Source organism: Fukomys damarensis, unplaced genomic scaffold, assembly GCF_012274545.1.
Source record: "Fukomys damarensis isolate Sample0158 unplaced genomic scaffold, DMR_v1.0_HiC HiC_scaffold_21, whole genome shotgun sequence".
Taxonomy (NCBI): Eukaryota; Metazoa; Chordata; class Mammalia; order Rodentia; family Bathyergidae; genus Fukomys; species Fukomys damarensis.
The window spans coordinates 39618204-39637283 of NW_022900933.1; the positions used below are offsets into that span (position 1 = coordinate 39618204).

Genomic DNA, 19080 nt, shown 5'->3' on the forward strand with positions numbered 1-19080 from the left:
ACAGGGTGGTGATGCCATCCCGTTCCGTGCAGGTTCTTGCGGCATGTGCCTGTGGTTTACGTGGACTACCCGGGGCCCGCCTCCCTGACACAGATCTATGGCACCTTCAACCGCGCCATGCTGAGGCTCATCCCGTCGCTGCGGACCTATGCAGAGCCGCTCACTGCCGCCATGGTGGAGTTTTACACCATGTCCCAGGTGCGGGTGCCAGGCCAGGCCACCTGGGCTGGGTGCACCTCACACAGGGCACTGTGTGTGTCACTCAGGCCACGCATGTGATGGCTGCATGTTTGCCCATTGCTCAAAGGTGCCATCCCTGCCGGATGTGGTAACCTGTGCCTGTAATTCCAGCTCTGTGGAGCCTGAAACAGAAGGGTCTCGGCTTTGCGCCAAGCTACACTCCTGCCCTTATTAGGGTCTCGCTAAGCTACCCATGTTGGGTGACTTGCAGTCCTGCCTCAGTCTCAGCGCTAGGAATGTAGGTGCGCACCACCACACCTGGCTCTTTGTCTTTAGTATAAAATATTTCACAGTACCACTGGCGACTTCTCCGCATCTTAAGGTATGTGTTGCCAATTGCTGTTTTCTCTCTCGCACAGGAGCGATTCACTCAGGACACACAGCCCCACTATATCTATTCACCCCGTGAGATGACCAGGTGGGTGAGAGGAATCTTCGAAGCCCTGAGGCCCCTGGAGACGCTGCCTGTGGAGGGCCTCATCCGGATCTGGGCACACGAAGCCCTCCGTCTGTTCCAGGACAGGTGAGGGTGGCCAGGCCTTGCTGTTCCCGCTGTCCCTGGCAGGGCAGCCATGGTGGCCTCACCAGAGCACTCTGCCCCACACTCTGCTCTCAAGGACTGGCAGCTTGAGCTGGCCACTAGCTTTTCCTTCCTGTGGCCACTTGGCCCTGTCGTGCCTTGGAGTTTAAGTACCCAGAGCTGCAGGACAGGTGCTGGTGGCCGGAGGGTCAGAACCACTTGGTGCTTTGCTAGTTGAGTTGTAGCAGGGCCTTTACCTGTCAGCATCTAAAATCCTTCATCTGTGTGACCAGGGCCTTTGTCTCACATTCAGTACAGTCTTCACCCATCTCCCTCCCTCTCTCCTGTCCTTCTTTTCCTTCCTTTCTTTTATCTTATTTTGAGACAGTGTCTCACTAAGTTGTCCAGGCTAGCCTTGAACTTATAGCCCTCCTGCCTCAGCCTCCCAAGTATCTGGGATTACAAGCATGGGCCACCAGGCCTGGTTTGGTCTATTGGTTTTTTTACTTCTTTTTCTTGGTTTTTAATTTCAAGTGTTTTTGTTTTGTTTTGTTCTGTTTTAACTACTGGGGATCAAACTCGAGACCTTGCACTCACGAGACAGGCACACTGCCACTGAGCTAAATCCCCAGCCTGTCATGTATTTTAGTATTAGGGTCCCTTGTTATATTGTGCGCTCATTTTTCTCTTCACGAGAAGTAAAGTTTGTGCGCCTTAACTGTGGAGTTTGAGTACGCGATGCATCCTAACTGATTAACTGTCGAATTGGGCGAAGCCAAGGAGGGCTCTAAGGCTGGCAGGTAGAGGGGTGGTCTCTGGAGATGCCTCGCTCGACTTCCCGGGTCTGCATTGTCTGGGTCTGGACTGGCAAGGACCGATGGCATGCGCAGTGGTCTCTGGGGCTGCCCCTTCCCCCTCCCCCTCTCTCTCTGCGCCCTTTGGAGTCTCACTTCCGCCCCCTTGAGGTGGGCAAGGGTTGAGGACACTGGCCCCTTGCTTCCTGCACTGGGCTTCTGCTGCTGGGATGTCTTTGTTGTCCTTAGGACAGTTCCTTTCGCTTGCTCGCCCTCTTTAATGAAAAAAACAAACATCTAATAGTCACAGACTTCCCCTAACACCAGAGAGATGATTTTGGCTGGGGGTGCACCAGGCATCCTACTCAGGACCTTCTTGTGAGACAGGTGGCAGTACCACTGAGATAAATCTCTCGCCTGAGAAATGTCTGTTTATTTTGAAATTTTTGGTGTAGATTTGAGCAGAGCAGTAGCCCTCAGCCACACACTCCAGCCCCACCTCGTCACTACCCTGCCCTTGTGCTTCCCTGTCTTTGTCCTCTCCACGCCTCCGTAATACTGGGAGCATTTCTTTTTAGCAAGTTCAGAAACCAGATTCAGGCCCAGCATGTGGCTTGCACCTGTGGTTCCAGCACTAGGAGGCTGCTGGCCTGAGTCAGCTGCTGGCCCTCACCCGCTACCGTGCCTCCCGCAGGCTGGTGGAGGATGAAGAGCGGCGCTGGACAGACGAGAATATCGACATGGTGGCTCTGAAGCACTTCCCCAACATAGACAAGGAGAAGGCCATGAGCCGGCCCATCCTGTACAGCAACTGGCTGTCCAAGGTGAGGCCCGAGCCACTGCTCTCGCACTCCACCCTCCACCCAGCGCTCCCCAGACCTGTGGCTCCAGAACGAAGTGTGCTGTCAAGGGAGCTTGGGCGTGTGTCACTTCCCCACAAAGGAGCTCTGGCTCTACTTGGGAGGCTGCAGCGTGTAGCCATGGGGGACACTGCCTTCACTCTCCTCACATCAAAACTGGGGCAGCTGTGATGGTCAGTTGGTGTGAAGTCCCATTCTGAAATGCTGAGTGGAGCCCCGGCCGTGGCACATACCATGCTGGAGATGCTGGAGATGAGGGACAGAAGGCGTCACTTTCATTAACAGACATGACCTGTGCCAGTGACAGCAAACCTCATGGAGCTTTCAGGGATATAAATAGCCCACCGCAGCTTGCGGGGTCCTTGGCCACCACTGGCCTGCATGCTGTGTCAGATTCAAGTGCTGGCAGGGAATCATCTGAGCACTGAATCAAAGGCCAGTCCACAAGGCCCTGCCGCTGAATGGAGGAAGTCCCTTCTCAGGGAGAGCAAGGCTGGCAGAGGGGCTGGCAGCAGCCAGAAACAGCGAGGTAGGCCAGCTCCTCACCACCTCTGCGCTGCCAGGACGCCCTTCCCTGTGGTGGTCTTGGCGCTGCCTATCCACTTCCTGTTGCCAGGGTTGGAGCCCAAGGACTCACCCCACTCCACCCCGCTAAGCAGCCACTCTGCCGCTGAGCCACATCCCACCCTCAATGGATCTTTAGCATTTTGGCCCCACCCCACCCAAGTCTCCAGCAGTGAGCTGTGGAGCTGTCCTGCTGTCCCCAGCTGGGGTGGGTGCTGAACCTTGTGGTCCTGGTGACAGTCACAGTCTGGGTGGGAATCCTGCACCTACACTCAGGTCTGGACCGTGCGCAGCCCTCCATCCCCCCAGAGGGCTGGGGAGCACATGGACTCTGGCAGGATGGGCCTCTGCATGGTGTGCGCTTCGCTCCAGGGTCATGCGCTCCTCTCTGCACATTTGGTGAAGTTTAGTTTACTGAGAATCAAACCTCAGACTTTGTGCTTCCAAGGCAGGCACAGTGCCACTGAGCTACACCCCAGCCTGTAAAGTTGTTTTATCTATGGCTCCAAATATACAAGTTAAATAGAAATGCACACAAAAGCACAAGTTTTAGGCAACTTTCTTTTTTGGCAACTTTAATGTTTGCTGCTGCATTTTAAAAGGGATTTTTCATTGCTTTCTTCAGCAATTTCTTTGTAGTGTGAGGGGCTATAGTTGATGTGGCAGTTTGGATTGTCACTTTTCCTCTACAGGATTACATCCCAGTAGACCAAGAGGAATTGAGAGATTATGTCAAGGCAAGGCTGAAAGTCTTCTACGAAGAAGAACTTGATGTCCCACTGGTTCTGTTCAATGAGGTGCTGGACCATGTGCTCAGGATCGACAGGTGAGCCTGTGCCCTCGCTGCTCCTGGCCCAGAGCCCGGCTCGCGCCGCTGGCCAGAGCCGGGCGCTCTCTTCATTCTTCCTGAGTCCAGAGCAGCCAGACCATGTCTTGCTGCTGTTTGCATCCCCACTGGATTTGGCAAATAATTGCCAGATGGCGTTTAGTGTACAAGTTCAGATGTATCTCAAAATACTGTAGTTTCGGTACTAAAACAGTTTAGGACATGTCAGGGAAATGAGGCACATGAGCCTTGACATTTATCCAATTGTGTTCCAGAATATTCCGCCAGCCTCAAGGCCACTTGCTTCTGATCGGTGTGAGCGGAGCGGGAAAGACCACCCTGTCTCGCTTCGTGGCTTGGATGAATGGCTTGAGTGTGTACCAGATCAAGGTGGGTGTGTGCAGACCCTGTTTCCTACTGAGCGGGCGCGAGTGGGGCCTAACCCAGCTACCTCCGCAGGTGCACAGGAAGTACACTGGGGAGGACTTTGACGAAGACCTGCGGACAGTGCTGAGACGCTCCGGCTGCAAGAATGAGAAGATTGCGTTCATAATGGATGAGTCCAATGTTTTGGACTCTGGGTTCCTGGAGCGGATGAACACTCTCCTGGCGAACGGAGAGGTGAGTAGCAGCGGGCCGTGTGGTGATTTGTGTCTGCCGGTGGCGCGTTGTGAGGCCTAGGTGTCACTGCCAAGTTATTTCCCCAGGTCCCCGGGCTCTTCGAAGGAGACGAGTATGCCACCCTGATGACGCAGTGCAAGGAGGGGGCACAGAAGGAGGGCCTCATGCTGGACTCCCATGAGGAGCTGTACAAGTGGTTCACCAGCCAGGTCATCCGCAACCTGCACGTCGTGTTCACCATGAACCCGTCTTCCGAGGGGCTCAAGGACCGGGCGGCCACGTCGCCTGCCCTCTTCAACAGGTGCGCTGGTCCTGGACCACAGCTCCCCACCCAGGGTGACCACACCTGGTGGCGGCCCTCAGGTTGACATCTTCCTCAGGTGTGTGCTGAATTGGTTTGGAGACTGGTCCACGGAAGCCCTGTATCAAGTCGGCAAAGAATTCACAAGTAAGATGGACCTGGAGAAGCCGAATTACGCCGTGCCCGATTACATGCCGGTGGTGTACGACAAGCTGCCTCAGCCACCATCGCACCGTGAAGCGATTGTGAACAGCTGTGTGTTCGTCCATCAGACACTTCACCAGGTGGGTTCAGTGATGGATTAGGGCACAGGAAGCGAGTTTGTTGTCCTGCTGGGCTAAGTAAACATGGATCTCAGGCTTCTCGTTGATGTCACACTGCCCTGCCCATGGGCTCTGCCTCTGCAGAGCTGTCCTCTCCTTCCTCCTCATCCCTGCCGCTCTGTGTCCAGGCTCCCCTTGCCCTACGGACCAGGAGGCATCAGGGACCACATCAACACACAAGGTGTGGCCAAGGCTTCCTTACAGAGCCGTGAAGCCCACAGGCTTTGCCTGCTGGCTTCAGCTGCTGACCCTTTCCTTACCCTGAATCCTGGGCTGCACAAGTCCAGGCTGCTCCTGTCTGCTGGGAACGCTGTGTGAAACCTGCAGGGGCCTATGTGAGCTTGCAGACAGCCAGGCTGCCCTCACACACGTCCTGACTTCTGGGCTGGCCTGAGTCCAGGGAGGTGAGGCGGGGCCTCTCTGAGTCTGCCCATTGCGTCGGGGAGAGTGAAAGCTTTTAACTTTCCCTTGCACAAGGCCAATGCCCGGCTAGCCAAACGGGGAGGCAGGACAATGGCCATCACCCCTCGCCACTACCTAGACTTCATCAACCACTACGCCAACCTCTTCCATGAGAAGCGCAGTGAGCTGGAGGAGCAGCAGATGCACCTGAACGTTGGGCTCAGGAAGATCAAGGAAACTGTCGACCAGGTGGGGTGCGGGCTGGCCTCGCCCCTCGGGGTGGTGGGCTGTGGGGAGGACGCTTGGGCCCTACGTTCCCGGTCTGGGTTCTGTGCCTAGGTGGAAGAGCTGCGCCGAGACTTGAGGATAAAGAGCCAGGAGCTGGAGGTGAAGAATGCCGCGGCCAATGACAAGCTGAAAAAGATGGTGAAAGACCAACAGGAGGCCGAGAAGAAGAAGGTACTTCCTCTCCCTCCAGGGGCCATCTTGGGCCAGCTCAGGTTCCAGTGAAAGTGGGAACTTTGCTTGGAAATGGGCGTCAGGGCCACTGGGACCCATGTGCCCTTGTGCGTGGACTCGCATGTGTGGCAGGACTGAGTCATGCAGCATGTTCACACGGAGCCTAGACACCCCTGAGCCGCTTTCCTTCCTAGGTCATGAGCCAGGAAATCCAGGAGCAGCTCCACAAGCAGCAGGAAGTGATTGCAGACAAGCAGATGAGCGTCAAGGAGGACCTGGACAAGGTGGAGCCCGCCGTCATCGAGGCACAGAATGGTAGGTCCTGCCGGGCGTGCTGCACCCTGCTCTCCTGCACTCAGGGGCTGAGGCCAGCCAGACTGCGCATATCACCAAGCACCTTTAAAGGCATGCTTACAGCACTGCCTCGGCCCACAAACTCCGTTCTCTCCATGACTCTGGACACTGACTGAATTGTACAAGAGCCGGATCAGATTTCCCCACAAGGTCAACATTGAACCTAACCCTTGAACTTGACGGAGTTCTCGTCCATTTGGAGTTGTGACCAGGGTCGTGGACAGAATTCAGGTCACATGCTGCACAGAAGTGCTGATGACCCTCCCTGCTCAGCAATTTCTGAGCGTTCAGGCTGTGGCCAGGGTTAGGAGCGGCCTCTGAGTTACCGCTGTCTGCCTGCAGTCCCCGGGGGCGCGGGTCCCTTGCACTGCGCCCCACCTTGGTCACTGTGTCTGTGTCCACATCCCAGAGACACCACCAGAGACAAGGCTATTCCTTGTTCACGTGGATCTGGGTGAGGACTTCATTTTGCGCTCCCTTGCTGAGTAACTACTTCACCTGTGTCTTACTAAAATGTCAAGCTAGAAAACTGCATCTCAGGGTTTGGGTTTGGTTTTGGGTTTTGGCTTTTGGTTTTTTGAGACAGGGTCTCACTATGTAATTGAGACTGACCTGGAATTCACTATGTAGCCCAGGTGGATCTCGAACTCAGTGATCCTGCTGCCTCAGCCTCCTGAGTGCTGGGATTACAGGCATGTGCCACCATGCCTGGCTGCATTTCAGGGTTTGAGAGAGTATAAAAGGCATTGGAAATGGCTTTTGGTTTTGAGACAGGGTCTCACTATGTAATTGAGACTGACCTGGAATTCACTATGTAGCCCAGGTGGATCTCGAACTCAGTGATCCTGCTGCCTCAGCCTCCTGAGTGCTGGGATTACAGGCATGTGCCACCATGCCTGGCTGCATTTCAGGGTTTGAGAGAGTATAAAAGGCATTGGAATTTTTTGTTTTGTGGTGTGGAGACTGAACCCAGGGCCTTTGCACTAAGCTGCATTCTCAGCCCTGTTCTTACGTTGAGAAAAAGGGCCTTGCTGAGTTCCCAGGCAGTGACACCCTGCTCCGGGCGTCTGGAGTTGGGCTGGGTACAGCCAGGTGCTGCCAGCTATTTCCAGAACATGCGGCTCCCACTTTCCCTGGCGGGGCCCAGCCCAACTAGCGGCTCCTTCTCACCTGCCCCTCCCCACCTGCCACCACCAGCCGTCAAGTCCATCAAGAAACAGCACCTGGTGGAGGTGCGGTCCATGGCCAACCCACCCGCCGCTGTGAAGCTGGCGCTCGAGTCCATCTGCCTGCTGCTGGGCGAGAGCACCACAGACTGGAAGCAGATCCGCTCCATCATCATGCGCGAGAACTTCATCCCCACCATCGTCAACTTCTCCGCTGAGGAGATCAGGTGGGGAACAGTGGGCCAGCCACGTCCTCAGGGAGGGAGCACCCCGTGGTGCTTTCCTGCTGTCTCCCCCAGCAGCACCAGTGCCCATATCCTGTCCTCTCAACCCTGAGTAGCTGTGGGTGCCGTGAGGGTGTCACTCTTGCCTGAGGTTGGACTCAGGACCGCCACCTGCTTCCCCAGCCTGGCCCGAGAGTCTGTCCCTGATTGGCAGCTTTGTCCCCTGCAAGCCTGGCTTGTCCCAGCATCACTGGAGCAGCGAGATGGGAGCTGGGCCCTTCTGTGTCACTGGCTTCTTGAAAATGCCTTTGTCCTGTGCATGTTCAGAGGTAAAATTCCACCCTCACAGTGATGCCATAAGGGAGAAAATGAAGAAAAACTACATGTCCAATCCCAGCTACAACTATGAGATTGTGAACCGGGCTTCGCTGGCCTGTGGCCCCATGGTGAAGTGGGCCATCGCACAGGTAAGCCAGGGCCAGGCGCTCCCTGCAGCGCCGACCCTGCCTGTCCCGTCCCGTAACACCTGCCCGCTCACCCCTCACAGCTGAACTATGCCGACATGCTCAAGCGCGTGGAGCCCCTGCGGAACGAGCTGCAGAAGCTGGAGGACGACGCCAAGGACAACCAGCAGAAGGCCAACGAGGTGGAGCAGATGATCCGCGACCTGGAGGCCAGCATCGCGCGCTACAAGGAGGAGTACGCTGTGCTCATCTCGGAGGCCCAGGCCATCAAGGCCGACCTAGCAGCTGTAGAAGCAAAGGTGTGTAGGCCCTGGGTCTATGGCCGGGCTGTGGCGGTGGGCTCAGGGGCCCTGGGTATGTGCAGGCAGGGTCTGCGGGTAGGCAGATGCCGCCACCCCTCCATCTGTCCCTGCCTCGTGGGACCCCTTGCCAGTGCCTCCTGTCCACTTCTGTCCCTTCTCCTGACATGTCCCCACAATGTTCCCCTCCAGGCGTCACCTGCTGCTCTCACCCCAGGCCCTTTCTCCCTGGGTCGAAGCGTACACCTCAGGTCTGAATATCGGTGCCCTGCCTCCTCCCTTGGCCGCGCTGACCCTGGGTGTCTTCCCTTGGCTTCTCCTCCCAGGTGAACCGCAGCACTGCTCTTCTCAAGAGTCTGTCAGCTGAGCGGGAGAGGTGGGAGAAGACAAGCGAGACCTTCAAGAACCAGATGTCCACCATTGCCGGGGACTGCCTGCTGTCCGCTGCCTTCATTGCCTACGCTGGCTACTTCGACCAGCAGATGAGGCAGAACTTGTTCACCACCTGGTCGCACCACCTGCAGCAGGCCAACATCCAGGTGGATGGGCCAGGGCCAGGGTGAAGGGACGGTGGGCACAGTGGGCCAGGGCACAGGGCTGACCAGCCGCACCCTCAGTTCCGCACAGACATCGCGAGGACCGAGTACCTGTCCAACGCCGACGAGAGACTACGCTGGCAGGCCAGCTCCCTGCCCGCCGACGACCTGTGCACGGAAAACGCCATCATGCTGAAGCGCTTCAACAGGTGCACACCGGGGCCCAGTGGGGTCTCTGCTCAGCCCAGACAGGTGTGGTGGCACCACCCTGTAGTCCCCCCACATGAGAGGCAGAAGCAGGCAGATTGCTTGAGCTGTAGCTTGAGAACCTGTGTCAAAAAAGCCAAGTGTTAGTGTTCATCTCTAATAGTCGGGGAGGCCTTACTGCAGGTTAAACTGAGGTTTTCGCACTGAGCTACCTCAGCAGCCCTTTAAGATCATCTTAGTCTTGTTAAGTTGCCTGGGTTGATCTTGAACTTGCGATCCTCCTGCCTCAGCCTCCCAGAATCTGGTCTTGTGGATATGTGCCACTCGTCCCAGCTCTTCTCACATTTTGCTTGTCTGAGTTGTTCTGTGATAGGTCTGTCTTACAGTCTTTTCTTTCTTTTCTCTTTTGTACTGGGGAGCAAACCCAGGGCTACACACATGCTAGGCAAGCAGTTGCCAATGAGTTACCCAATGTTCATGTGACCTCACAAGATGGGTTGGATGCATGTTAAGACAGTCCCAATCTTGAAATACTACTGGCAGCAGCACTGTTTCACAGGGCTGTAAACCCCAGTGCTGTGGAAGGCTGAAACAGAAGGATTGCAAGTTCAAACTCAACCTGGGCAATTCATCAAGGCCCTGCCTCAAAATAGAGCTGAGGGTATAGCTCAGTGCAAAAGCCCTTAGTTCTTTCCCCATTGCCACAAAAAACAAAAAATGCTATGGTGTCTCACCGGCGGGGCCACAACTGCCTGTGTTCTGTGCTGGTGGCTGGGCTGCAGGTCACCTCGCCCTGGGAGCTGGGCCTCCCCTGTGCAGCACCTGGGCTCAGTTCCCTCTGGTCTCTAAGACACACTCCTGGGCCTTTTGTGACCTCATCCACACCCCTACATCTTTCCCAGACACTGGCTATGTGGCAGTGTCTGGGGGCAGAAACACAAGACTTGCTAGCCTCCACTCCAGGTCACAAGCTGACCCTCTCCCTGGCCAGGCAGTGCTGACAAGGACGCTGGAGGCTGCTGCTTCGCCGGTTGCTTCTGCCCCTAGTGTCACTCAGCAGTAGACTGGCACATGGGAAGTGACAGATTCTAGACTCCATGGGTCCTACAGCAGAGGCCCAGGAGGGGCAACAGACAGACACGGCCATGGGTTCCCACTACAGTGGGCCAGGCAGGGCTTGAGGCAACAGGTATGGCAGTCAGTGGGGTGTGTGCTCCCTGTGGACTCAGCAGCTGTCCCTTGGGGCGGGCAGGGAGGGGTCTCTGTGCTCCCCACCTCCTCATGCTTGGGGGGGCTCTGTGACCGCTGGAGCCCAGGAAGGCAGCACAGAGCAGGCTGTCAGGGGAAGGACGAGGTGTGAAGATGCAGCCCCAGGAGGAGGAGGGTTAAGGGCATCTGTGCTGGCAGGTGACCAGTCGGGCATGGCTTGGTCTGTGGTGCTGCATATGATGTGCTCCGGCCTCCCCACAGGTACCCACTGATCATCGACCCCTCTGGCCAGGCCACGGAGTTCATCATGAACGAGTACAAGGACCGGAAGATCACACGCACCAGCTTCTTGGATGACGCCTTCAGGAAGAACCTGGAGAGCGCGCTGCGGTTCGGCAACCCGCTCTTGGTCCAGGTGGGTGTCCTTCAGACCGGCACGGAGGCTGAGGCCCTCAGACACGGCGGATGCGCGGTAAAACTGCACTGCCTGGTGCAGACACTGGTGATGGGAGCCATTGGACCCTTGATGTCAGAGCAGCCTGTGCAGCCCAGCCAGGCATGGCAGCGCAACCTTAGAACCCGTCACTCCAGAGGCTGAGGCAGAAGGGTTGCTTAATGTTCAAGCCCAGCCCTGCCTAGGCTACATAGTGAAACCTTGTGTTAGAAAAGCTTAAAAGGGGCTTGCAATGAGCTCAGTGCAAAGTCCCTGGGTTCAGTTCTTAGTGTCACTAACAAAAGCAGTGTTTGCATTTAAAATTCCCCTTAGAGGAGGGTCTGGGTCAGCACTGTGTAGTTTGCGCAGAGGGACGTGTCTTACGGGGCAGCTGCCGCTTCCTGTGTGAGCAGGAGGGTCCCGGCGCTCTGCCGCAGGCTGCACCCACCAGGCAGCCCTGCTGGCCTTTGGCCTCTGCTCAGCCACCATGCTCGTCTGGGCAGGAGGGGCATCCGGGCACTGTGCCCGGGAAGCCGCTCGCAGTACGCTGACCCAGGTGTGCGCGGCGCACTGTGCAGGATGTGGAGAGCTACGATCCGGTTCTGAACCCGGTGCTGAACCGTGAAGTCCGACGGACAGGGGGCCGCGTGCTGATCACCCTCGGGGACCAGGACATCGACCTGTCTCCGTCCTTCGTTATCTTCCTGTCCACCCGAGACCCGACCGTAAGCCCAGGCTGCGGGGCAGGAGTGAGGTGCGGCTCTGCAGGGTGGATACCTCACCCTGACTGGAGCATCGCCTGCCCGTGCAGGTGGAGTTCCCACCCGACCTGTGCTCCCGCGTCACCTTCGTCAACTTCACTGTCACGCGCAGCAGCTTGCAGAGCCAGTGTCTCAACGAGGTCCTAAAGGCAGAGAGGCCCGACGTGGACGAGAAACGCTCAGATCTTCTCAAGCTGCAAGGTGCGGCAGGCAGGATGTGGGTGGGTGGGCAGTGGAAGGGGCGACATCATGTTCAAGTGGCCACACTTTGGCCTCCCAGGGGAGTTTCAGCTCCGCCTGCGTCAGCTCGAGAAGTCCCTGCTGCAAGCCCTGAACGAGGTGAAGGGCCGCATCCTGGACGATGACACCATCATCGGCACCCTGGAGAACTTGAAGCGGGAGGCCGCCGAGGTCACCAGGAAGGTGGAGGAGACCGACGTTGTCATGCAGGAGGTGGAGACCGTGTCCCAGCAGTACCTGCCACTGTCCACCGCCTGTAGCAGCATCTACTTCACCATGGAGTCCCTCAAGCAGGTGAGGCCTGGGCCGTGGGGGGGAGCGCACATCCTGCGGCGGGTGGGTGGGCGGGCTCTGATGTGCATGCTCAGGTCCACTTCCTGTACCAGTACTCGCTGCAGTTCTTCCTGGACATCTACCACAACGTCCTGTATGAGAACCCCAGCCTCCGGGGCGTCACAGACCACACGCAGCGCCTCTCTGCCATCACCAAGGACCTCTTCCAGGTGGGGTGCAGTGGCTGAGGTGGGGGGGTGGCAGGGCAGGGCGAGCCACACTGACCCTCTCCCACCCCAGGTGGCATTTAACCGAGTGGCCAGGGGCATGCTGCATCAGGACCACATCACCTTTGCCATGCTGCTGGCCAGGATCAAGCTGAAGGGCACCGTGGGGTAAGGCCACACACCACCCACCGCGTTTCTGTAAATGATGCCAGGGCTGCGGTCGCAGTGCCGAGTGCCCTTGCCCACCTGAGCCCCTCACAGGGAGCCCACCCACGACGCCGAGTTCCAGCACTTCCTGAGGGGCAAGGAGATCGTGCTGAGTGCTGGCTCCACTCCCACCATCCCGGGGCTGACACTGGAGCAGGCGGAGGCGGTGGCGCGGCTGAGCTGCTTGCCCGCATTCAAGGATCTGATCGCCAAGGTTCAGGCGGACGAGGTGACTGTCCTGTGCATGGCCCCATGTCCTAGTGTGTAGCAAGGCCCTGGCCGAGTTGGTGTGTTCTCCTGACACATAGCTCAGGGCCAGAAGGGCTCCGAGGTCCGTGCTGACGTGGCACAAGTCAGCTGCATCTCCTGGTGACTTTTCCTGTGTCATCTCCACAGCAGTTCGGCATCTGGCTGGACAGCAGCTCCCCCGAGCAGACCGTACCGTACCTCTGGAGCGAGGAGGCCCCCACAAGTGAGTCATGCCTGCGTGTGAAGTGGGTTTGCTGCGCTGGGGGTCAAATGCAGGACCTTGTGCTTTTGAGGCAGGCGTAGTGCTACTGAGCTACACCCCCGGGCCCAGAGTTAAATATTTTTTGAAAGGACTGGTTATAACTTGGTACAAAAGTGCTACCAAAAAAAATGACATTTCTATAAAGTCACCAGTTCTCAAGGTGACTATTCACTGTGGGATTTTTTAAGAAAGTGGCTCCTACGAAGAGTTGGCCTAGAAGTAGGAAATGACCATACATGGTGGTGACACATGCCAGCACTTGGGAGGCCGATGCAGGAGGGTATGAGTGCAGGTGGTAGGTGCTGCCTGGTTCCATAGCTCCACCTGGGGAGGGGTGCGTTGCCATCCCAGGGGCCTGGACAGGTTTTCCCGGGGCCTTCTGCGGCATCTGGGACCAACCGGAGGCTGAGCTGGGCCCCTCCTTTCAGCACCCATTGGCCAGGCCATCCACCGCCTGCTGCTCATCCAGGCCTTCCGGCCGGACCGCCTGCTGGCCATGGCCCATGTGTTCGTCTCCACCAACCTCGGGGAGTCCTTCATGTCCATCATGGAGCAGCCGCTTGACCTGGCACACATTGTGGGCACGGAGGTGAGCCCCGGCCAGGATGGCGGGGGGACGGGGATCCCTGCACTTGCCCTGGGGACGCGCTCACTGTGCCTCTGCCTATGCAGGTGAAGCCCAACACGCCCGTCCTGATGTGCTCGGTGCCTGGCTATGACGCCAGCGGGCACGTGGAGGACCTTGCGGCAGAGCAGAACACACAGATCACCTCCATCGCCATCGGTGAGGGCCTGGCCGGGCTCAGGTGGGGGTGAGCCTGTGGGCCCCGGTGCGAGGCTGACACTGTGCCTCCTCATCCCAGGCTCAGCGGAAGGCTTTAACCAAGCAGATAAGGCCATCAACACAGCTGTGAAGTCCGGCAGGTAGGCCAGGGGGTCCAGCCTGTCCCGGGCTCCCCGCCGAGGCACAGTAGCTAAGGCCCCCCCTCGCGCAGGTGGGTGATGCTGAAGAACGTGCACTTGGCCCCCGGCTGGCTCATGCAGCTGGAGAAGAAGCTGCACTCCCTGCAGCCACACGCCTGCTTCCGCCTCTTCCTCACCATGGAGATCAACCCCAAGGTGAGTGCAGAGGCCAGCGGGAACCCGAGCAGGCGGGCGGGGTTGCAACTCCCGGGCCCAACAGCACCATCCTACTCCAGGTGCCCGTGAACCTGCTCCGCGCCGGCCGCATCTTCGTGTTTGAGCCACCACCGGGGGTGAAGGCCAACATGCTTCGGACATTCAGCAGCATCCCCGTGTCACGGATCTGCAAGGTAACCGTTTGTGTGCCGGGCAGGTCCTGGGCCAGCCAGTCGCCGGGTCCTCCTCCTCGCGAGCAGCACCATCATGGTGAAGGCGTGGGTCCCTCTTGCCTTTGAGGGCAGGCAGTTTCTTCCTGGTGAGGTGCCCGTGGAGGACCCACAGAAAAGCCACCAGAGCTGTGTCCCAGCATGGAGCCCCAACAGAGGGTGCCAGGCAGGTGGGGGCTGAGGCGAGAGTCCTATCCATTAGCGCTTCCTGCACCTCGATACCTCACTGGGCGTCGTGATCTGCAGCAGCGGCTCCTGCGTCCCATCTTGCTGGCCGGGTGATGCCAGCTGCCACGTTACTGAGAACATGGCTGCGTGCCCTCCCCAGCAGCCACCTCCGCCTTGCTCGGCCGCTCCTGTGCCCAGGGGCTTTGAGCTCAGGGCCAGCGTGTGTGTGTGTGGCCACTGTGCACCAGTGCTACTGCCACGCCAGTGCCACAGCCCCGGGCAGCGCACCGCTCTCCTTAACTGTGCTATTGGTCCCTCCCTGTCCAGTCTCCCAACGAGCGAGCCCGCCTGTACTTCCTGCTGGCCTGGTTCCACGCCATCATCCAGGAGCGCCTGCGCTATGCCCCGCTGGGGTGGTCCAAGAAGTACGAGTTCGGGGAGTCAGACCTGCGGTCCGCCTGCGACACTGTGGACACGTGGCTGGATGACACGGCCAAGGCAAGCAGCAGCGCTCAACCCCAGGGGAGCATGCAGAGGGGCGGGCAGGGGACGGGGTGCTGCTGCCCTAGGTGGGGTGCCTGGCCGCAGCTATGTGACACCTGCCTCCCAGGGCCGGCAGAACATCTCACCTGATAAGATCCCATGGGCGGCCCTGAAGACCCTGATGGCCCAGTCCATCTATGGCGGCCGCGTGGACAATGAGTTCGACCAGCGGCTGCTCAGCACCTTCCTGGAGCGCCTGTTCACCACCCGGAGCTTCGACAGCGAATTCAAGCTGGCGTGCAAGGTGGACGGGCACAAGGACATTCAGATGCCCGACGGCATCAGGTGCCCTGGAGGCCACTCGGCTGAGATGGGACAGAAGGGGAGGGGGAGCTGGCCACAGCCCCAGGCCACCCCTGACCAGCTTCCCGCCACTTCCCAGGCGAGAGGAGTTTGTGCAGTGGGTGGAGCTGCTCCCCGACACCCAGACACCGTCCTGGCTGGGGCTGCCCAACAACGCCGAGCGTGTGCTGCTGACCACGCAAGGTAGGTGCCCATCTGCGTCTGCCCAGCTGTGGCGGACCAGAGGAAGCACCTGCTACTCTGGCAGCGAGGCTGGGGGTACCTGAGCGGAGCTGCCTTCCCAGGCCACAGGGCAGGGTAGAGCAGGTGCCACCAGCAGGGGGAGCTCGGGCACCGTCAGGCTGGCACAGTCCACTGTCCTGGCCGCTCCGGTGGGTCCCAGGGAAGGCACAGGGGCACAGACAAGGGCGGGAGCGCCCCCTCCTGGGCCTGCACTGCCTCCTCTGTCCCCTCTCCTGAGCACTTCACCCCTCCGCCCGCAGGCGTGGATATGATCAGCAAGATGCTGAAGATGCAGGTGCTGGAGGATGAGGACGACCTGGCCTACGCGGAGACAGAGAAGAAGGCGCGCACTGACTCCACATCCGATGGGCGCCCAGCCTGGATGCGGACACTGCACACCACCGTCTCCAACTGGCTGCACCTCATCCCACAGGTGCTGAGCCACCTCAAGCGCACGGTGGAGAACATCAAGGTACCAGCGTGGAGCAGGGTGGAAATCGGCTTGGCCCCAGGCCCTCAGGTGGAGCAACATTCCCCCCTTTCTCTATTTCTCTTTTGTCTGGTAGAGCTTGAACTCAGGACCTTGCACTTGCAAGAAATGCGCGCTGCCACTGAGCTAAATCCCCGGCCCACCTCTTGTTTTTATCTCGATGCAGGATCTCTCCAAGTTACTTAGATTCAAATTTAGAGATTTCCTGCCTCAGCCTCCCACAGTGCTGGGATTAAAGGTCCTCACCACCACACCCATCTGAGTGACCCTCTTAAACAGCTTTCTAGGGGCAGCAGCAGCCCTTCCTCGAGGCTGCCAGCCAACTGGGCCACACCACTCCCTCTGCAGCAGGGCAGTTGTGCTCTGGGCGGCCAAGTCCAAGGTTGCCAGGCTCCCCCACTGGTTTCCTACCCCTCACTGCTGCTCTTCCTGCCACACTAGGACCCTCTGTTCAGGTTCTTTGAGAGAGAGGTGAAGATGGGCGCCAAGCTGCTGCAGGACGTGCGCCAGGACCTTGCCGACGTGGTGCAGGTGTGTGAGGGAAAGAAGAAGCAGACCAACTACCTGCGCACACTCATCAACGCGCTGGTCAAAGGTGCGCCGCCGCCCGCGCTCCCCACCCAGCCCTCTGCCCTCTGCCCTCTGAGGCCCCGTCCCTGTTGCTGTGGCCAGGAGCCCCAAGCAGCTCCCTGGGGCCAGCAGCACTGTGCCTGCTCGGTCCTGCCTGCGGGTCGGGATGGGCACCAGCCCAGCCGGTCTCGCTTCCCCGCACAGGCATCCTGCCCCAGAGCTGGTCGCACTACACCGTGCCCGCCGGCATGACCGTCATCCAGTGGGTGTCCGACTTCAGCGACCGTATCAAGCAGCTGCAGAGCATCTCTCTGGCGGCTGCGTCAGGCGGCGCCAAGGAGCTCAAGGTTGGCAGGCAGCTTGGGTCTCAGGCTGGGCCACACGGCCTCGCTGCCCTTGGCCCGCCTGACGTGGCTGCCCTGCCTCCCACAGAACATCCACGTGTGCCTGGGCGGCCTGTTCGTGCCTGAGGCCTACATCACGGCCACTAGGCAGTACGTGGCCCAGGCCAACAGCTGGTCCCTGGAGGAGCTGTGCCTGGAGGTCAACGTCACCACTGCCCAGAGCGCCGCCCTGGATGCCTGCAGCTTCGGAGTCACTGGTGAGCCGAGGGCCCACTCCCAAGTGCCCACTGGGGGCTTGTGTGGCCTCCACTCAGGCCAGTGTCCCCCTCCTCCCCACAGGCCTGAAGCTGCAGGGAGCTACCTGCAATAACAACAAATTGTCGCTGTCCAACGCCATCTCCACCGTCCTCCCACTGACACAGCTGCGCTGGGTCAAGCAAACGAACGCAGAGAAGAAGGCCAGCGTGGTGAGTGCGGTGCCCCGCTCTGTGCAGGGGACACTGAGGAGCACAGCATTTCCTTCCCCAGAGCCCTGCTGCTCTCCACCTGCGTCCCCTTGCCTTGGGCCACCACCAGCCTCCTCACTTGTTCCCCACAGGTGACCCTGCCTGTTTACCTGAATTTCACCCGGGCTGACCTCATCTTCACCGTGGACTTCGAGATCGCCACGAAGGAAGATCCACGGAGCTTCTACGAGCGCGGTGTGGCCGTCCTGTGCACCGAGTGACCTGGCACATGCTGCTCCTGGTGACCACGGGGTCAGTGTTCACCCTCCTGTCCCCGAATGCGGACGTATGGACTTGGAGAGGAAGAGGCGGGTCTGAGTGGGCAGAAGTGGGGTGAGACTGACGGTGGGAACCGGACGCTGGAGGACAGAGCAGCTGTTTTATGAAATAAAACACTAAATGAAACCTGGCTGAGTCTCCTGCCAGCCGCATCTCAGCCTCCCCAGGCTCTGCACGACCAATGGGCCCCTTTGCAGCCACACAGACGCCTGCAGGAGACCATGGTGCTCTGGGTCCTGGGTCCTGGGTCCCTGGGCCCAGCCAGCCCTCAGAGCCCAGTGTCCTCTTCGTCTCATGCCATTGCTGTCTCCTTCAGCTCCGCCACCTGTCCTGGCCCCACCATGGCCATCCCTGCACCAGCCCAGGGTGGCAGCAGTGTGGCTCAGCCTTTCCCGTGTCCATGGTGGCAGGGTGGGATAGGCTGGCACCGCCTGCCACAAGGACAGTGTCTTCCAGGGGACAACGCAGTAGCAGGCCTTGGGGCAGCCCAGCCCCAGGCACTGAGGGCATTTGGTCCTAGCAGGCAGGCACAGCAGGAGCCCCAGCCCGTTACCCCCAAAAGGCCTAGACTGGGGGAGCCAGAGCAAGGCCGCAATAGGAAGTGGTTCCAGGCCGAGGCCACAGGACGCTGGGGGACGGTGAGCCAGGCCAAGAGTGTACAACACCCCACAAAACACAGTCCTGGTCACTGAGCTGGGGCGGCAGGGCCCCTGTGACCCTTGGAAACCAAAAGCCTGTGGCCCAGGGCCACACCTCCCTGTCCCACCATCAGGAGGGTCAGGCAGCACTGTCCCCACCAGCCCCTGGTCCCAGCCTGCAGAGCCAGCAGGGTGTTCAAGCAGGAAGCGGATAGAGCAGCAGCTGTCTTGTGACTTCCTTTATTGTACTTGGGAATGTGGCCCTTGAGCAGGGGTGGGCACCAGGCTCCAGGACAGGACCAGACCACCATTCCGTGTCAGCACCAGTGTCCACGCCCACCTCTTGGCGGGAGACAGGAAGACAGTTGGTGCCCACATTGCAGCACACCAACCTACACCTCAACCCGGGCCCGGCAAAGGAGGACTGAGGATTAGGAACCGGAAGGCAGCGGGAGGAGCCCCAGGGCGGCCCCCAGCCAGCCTGAAACACCTGCCTAGGGCACTCGGCCTGGCGTGAAACAGGCCTTTAGTTTGCTTTATCTGGGCAATTTAGGGAAACCCTATCTGGAATTAAATTGTTCAGTGGTAAAGCACCTGGGCTTCAGTTCCAGTACTGGAGGAAATGTGCAAAGTAGAACTAGGATGGG

General features: G+C 59.0%; 1 protein-coding gene across 3 annotated transcripts in view; it reads left to right on the forward strand.

Annotated features, from left to right (window-relative positions):
- Dync1h1 (dynein cytoplasmic 1 heavy chain 1) overlaps positions 1–17925 on the forward strand; it is a 46718-nt gene extending 28793 nt beyond the window's left edge. For 2 of the 3 annotated variants that reach the window (XM_010607218.1, XM_010607220.1), the window contains exons 41-78: positions 33–198; positions 600–763; positions 2249–2378; positions 3671–3804; positions 4080–4194; positions 4264–4425; positions 4512–4726; positions 4806–5010; positions 5527–5700; positions 5791–5910; positions 6105–6225; positions 7462–7657; positions 8004–8121; positions 8202–8417; positions 8744–8956; positions 9035–9162; positions 10631–10784; positions 11381–11527; positions 11614–11764; positions 11844–12097; positions 12172–12306; positions 12377–12471; positions 12565–12739; positions 12907–12982; positions 13450–13610; positions 13694–13805; positions 13885–13945; positions 14017–14140; positions 14221–14334; positions 14866–15036; positions 15149–15366; positions 15464–15567; positions 15867–16078; positions 16538–16691; positions 16871–17013; positions 17099–17267; positions 17350–17477; positions 17609–17925. In XM_010607218.1, coding sequence (XP_010605520.1) covers positions 33–198; positions 600–763; positions 2249–2378; positions 3671–3804; positions 4080–4194; positions 4264–4425; positions 4512–4726; positions 4806–5010; positions 5527–5700; positions 5791–5910; positions 6105–6225; positions 7462–7657; positions 8004–8121; positions 8202–8417; positions 8744–8956; positions 9035–9162; positions 10631–10784; positions 11381–11527; positions 11614–11764; positions 11844–12097; positions 12172–12306; positions 12377–12471; positions 12565–12739; positions 12907–12982; positions 13450–13610; positions 13694–13805; positions 13885–13945; positions 14017–14140; positions 14221–14334; positions 14866–15036; positions 15149–15366; positions 15464–15567; positions 15867–16078; positions 16538–16691; positions 16871–17013; positions 17099–17267; positions 17350–17477; positions 17609–17737 — 5764 coding nt within the window. In that variant the 3' untranslated portion in view covers positions 17738–17925. The remainder of the gene's footprint in view (positions 1–32; positions 199–599; positions 764–2248; positions 2379–3670; positions 3805–4079; positions 4195–4263; positions 4426–4511; positions 4727–4805; positions 5011–5526; positions 5701–5790; positions 5911–6104; positions 6226–7461; positions 7658–8003; positions 8122–8201; positions 8418–8743; positions 8957–9034; positions 9163–10630; positions 10785–11380; positions 11528–11613; positions 11765–11843; positions 12098–12171; positions 12307–12376; positions 12472–12564; positions 12740–12906; positions 12983–13449; positions 13611–13693; positions 13806–13884; positions 13946–14016; positions 14141–14220; positions 14335–14865; positions 15037–15148; positions 15367–15463; positions 15568–15866; positions 16079–16537; positions 16692–16870; positions 17014–17098; positions 17268–17349; positions 17478–17608) is intronic. The other variant, XM_010607219.1, reaches the window with a different exon arrangement.
- The last annotated feature ends 1155 nt before the right edge of the window (positions 17926–19080 follow it).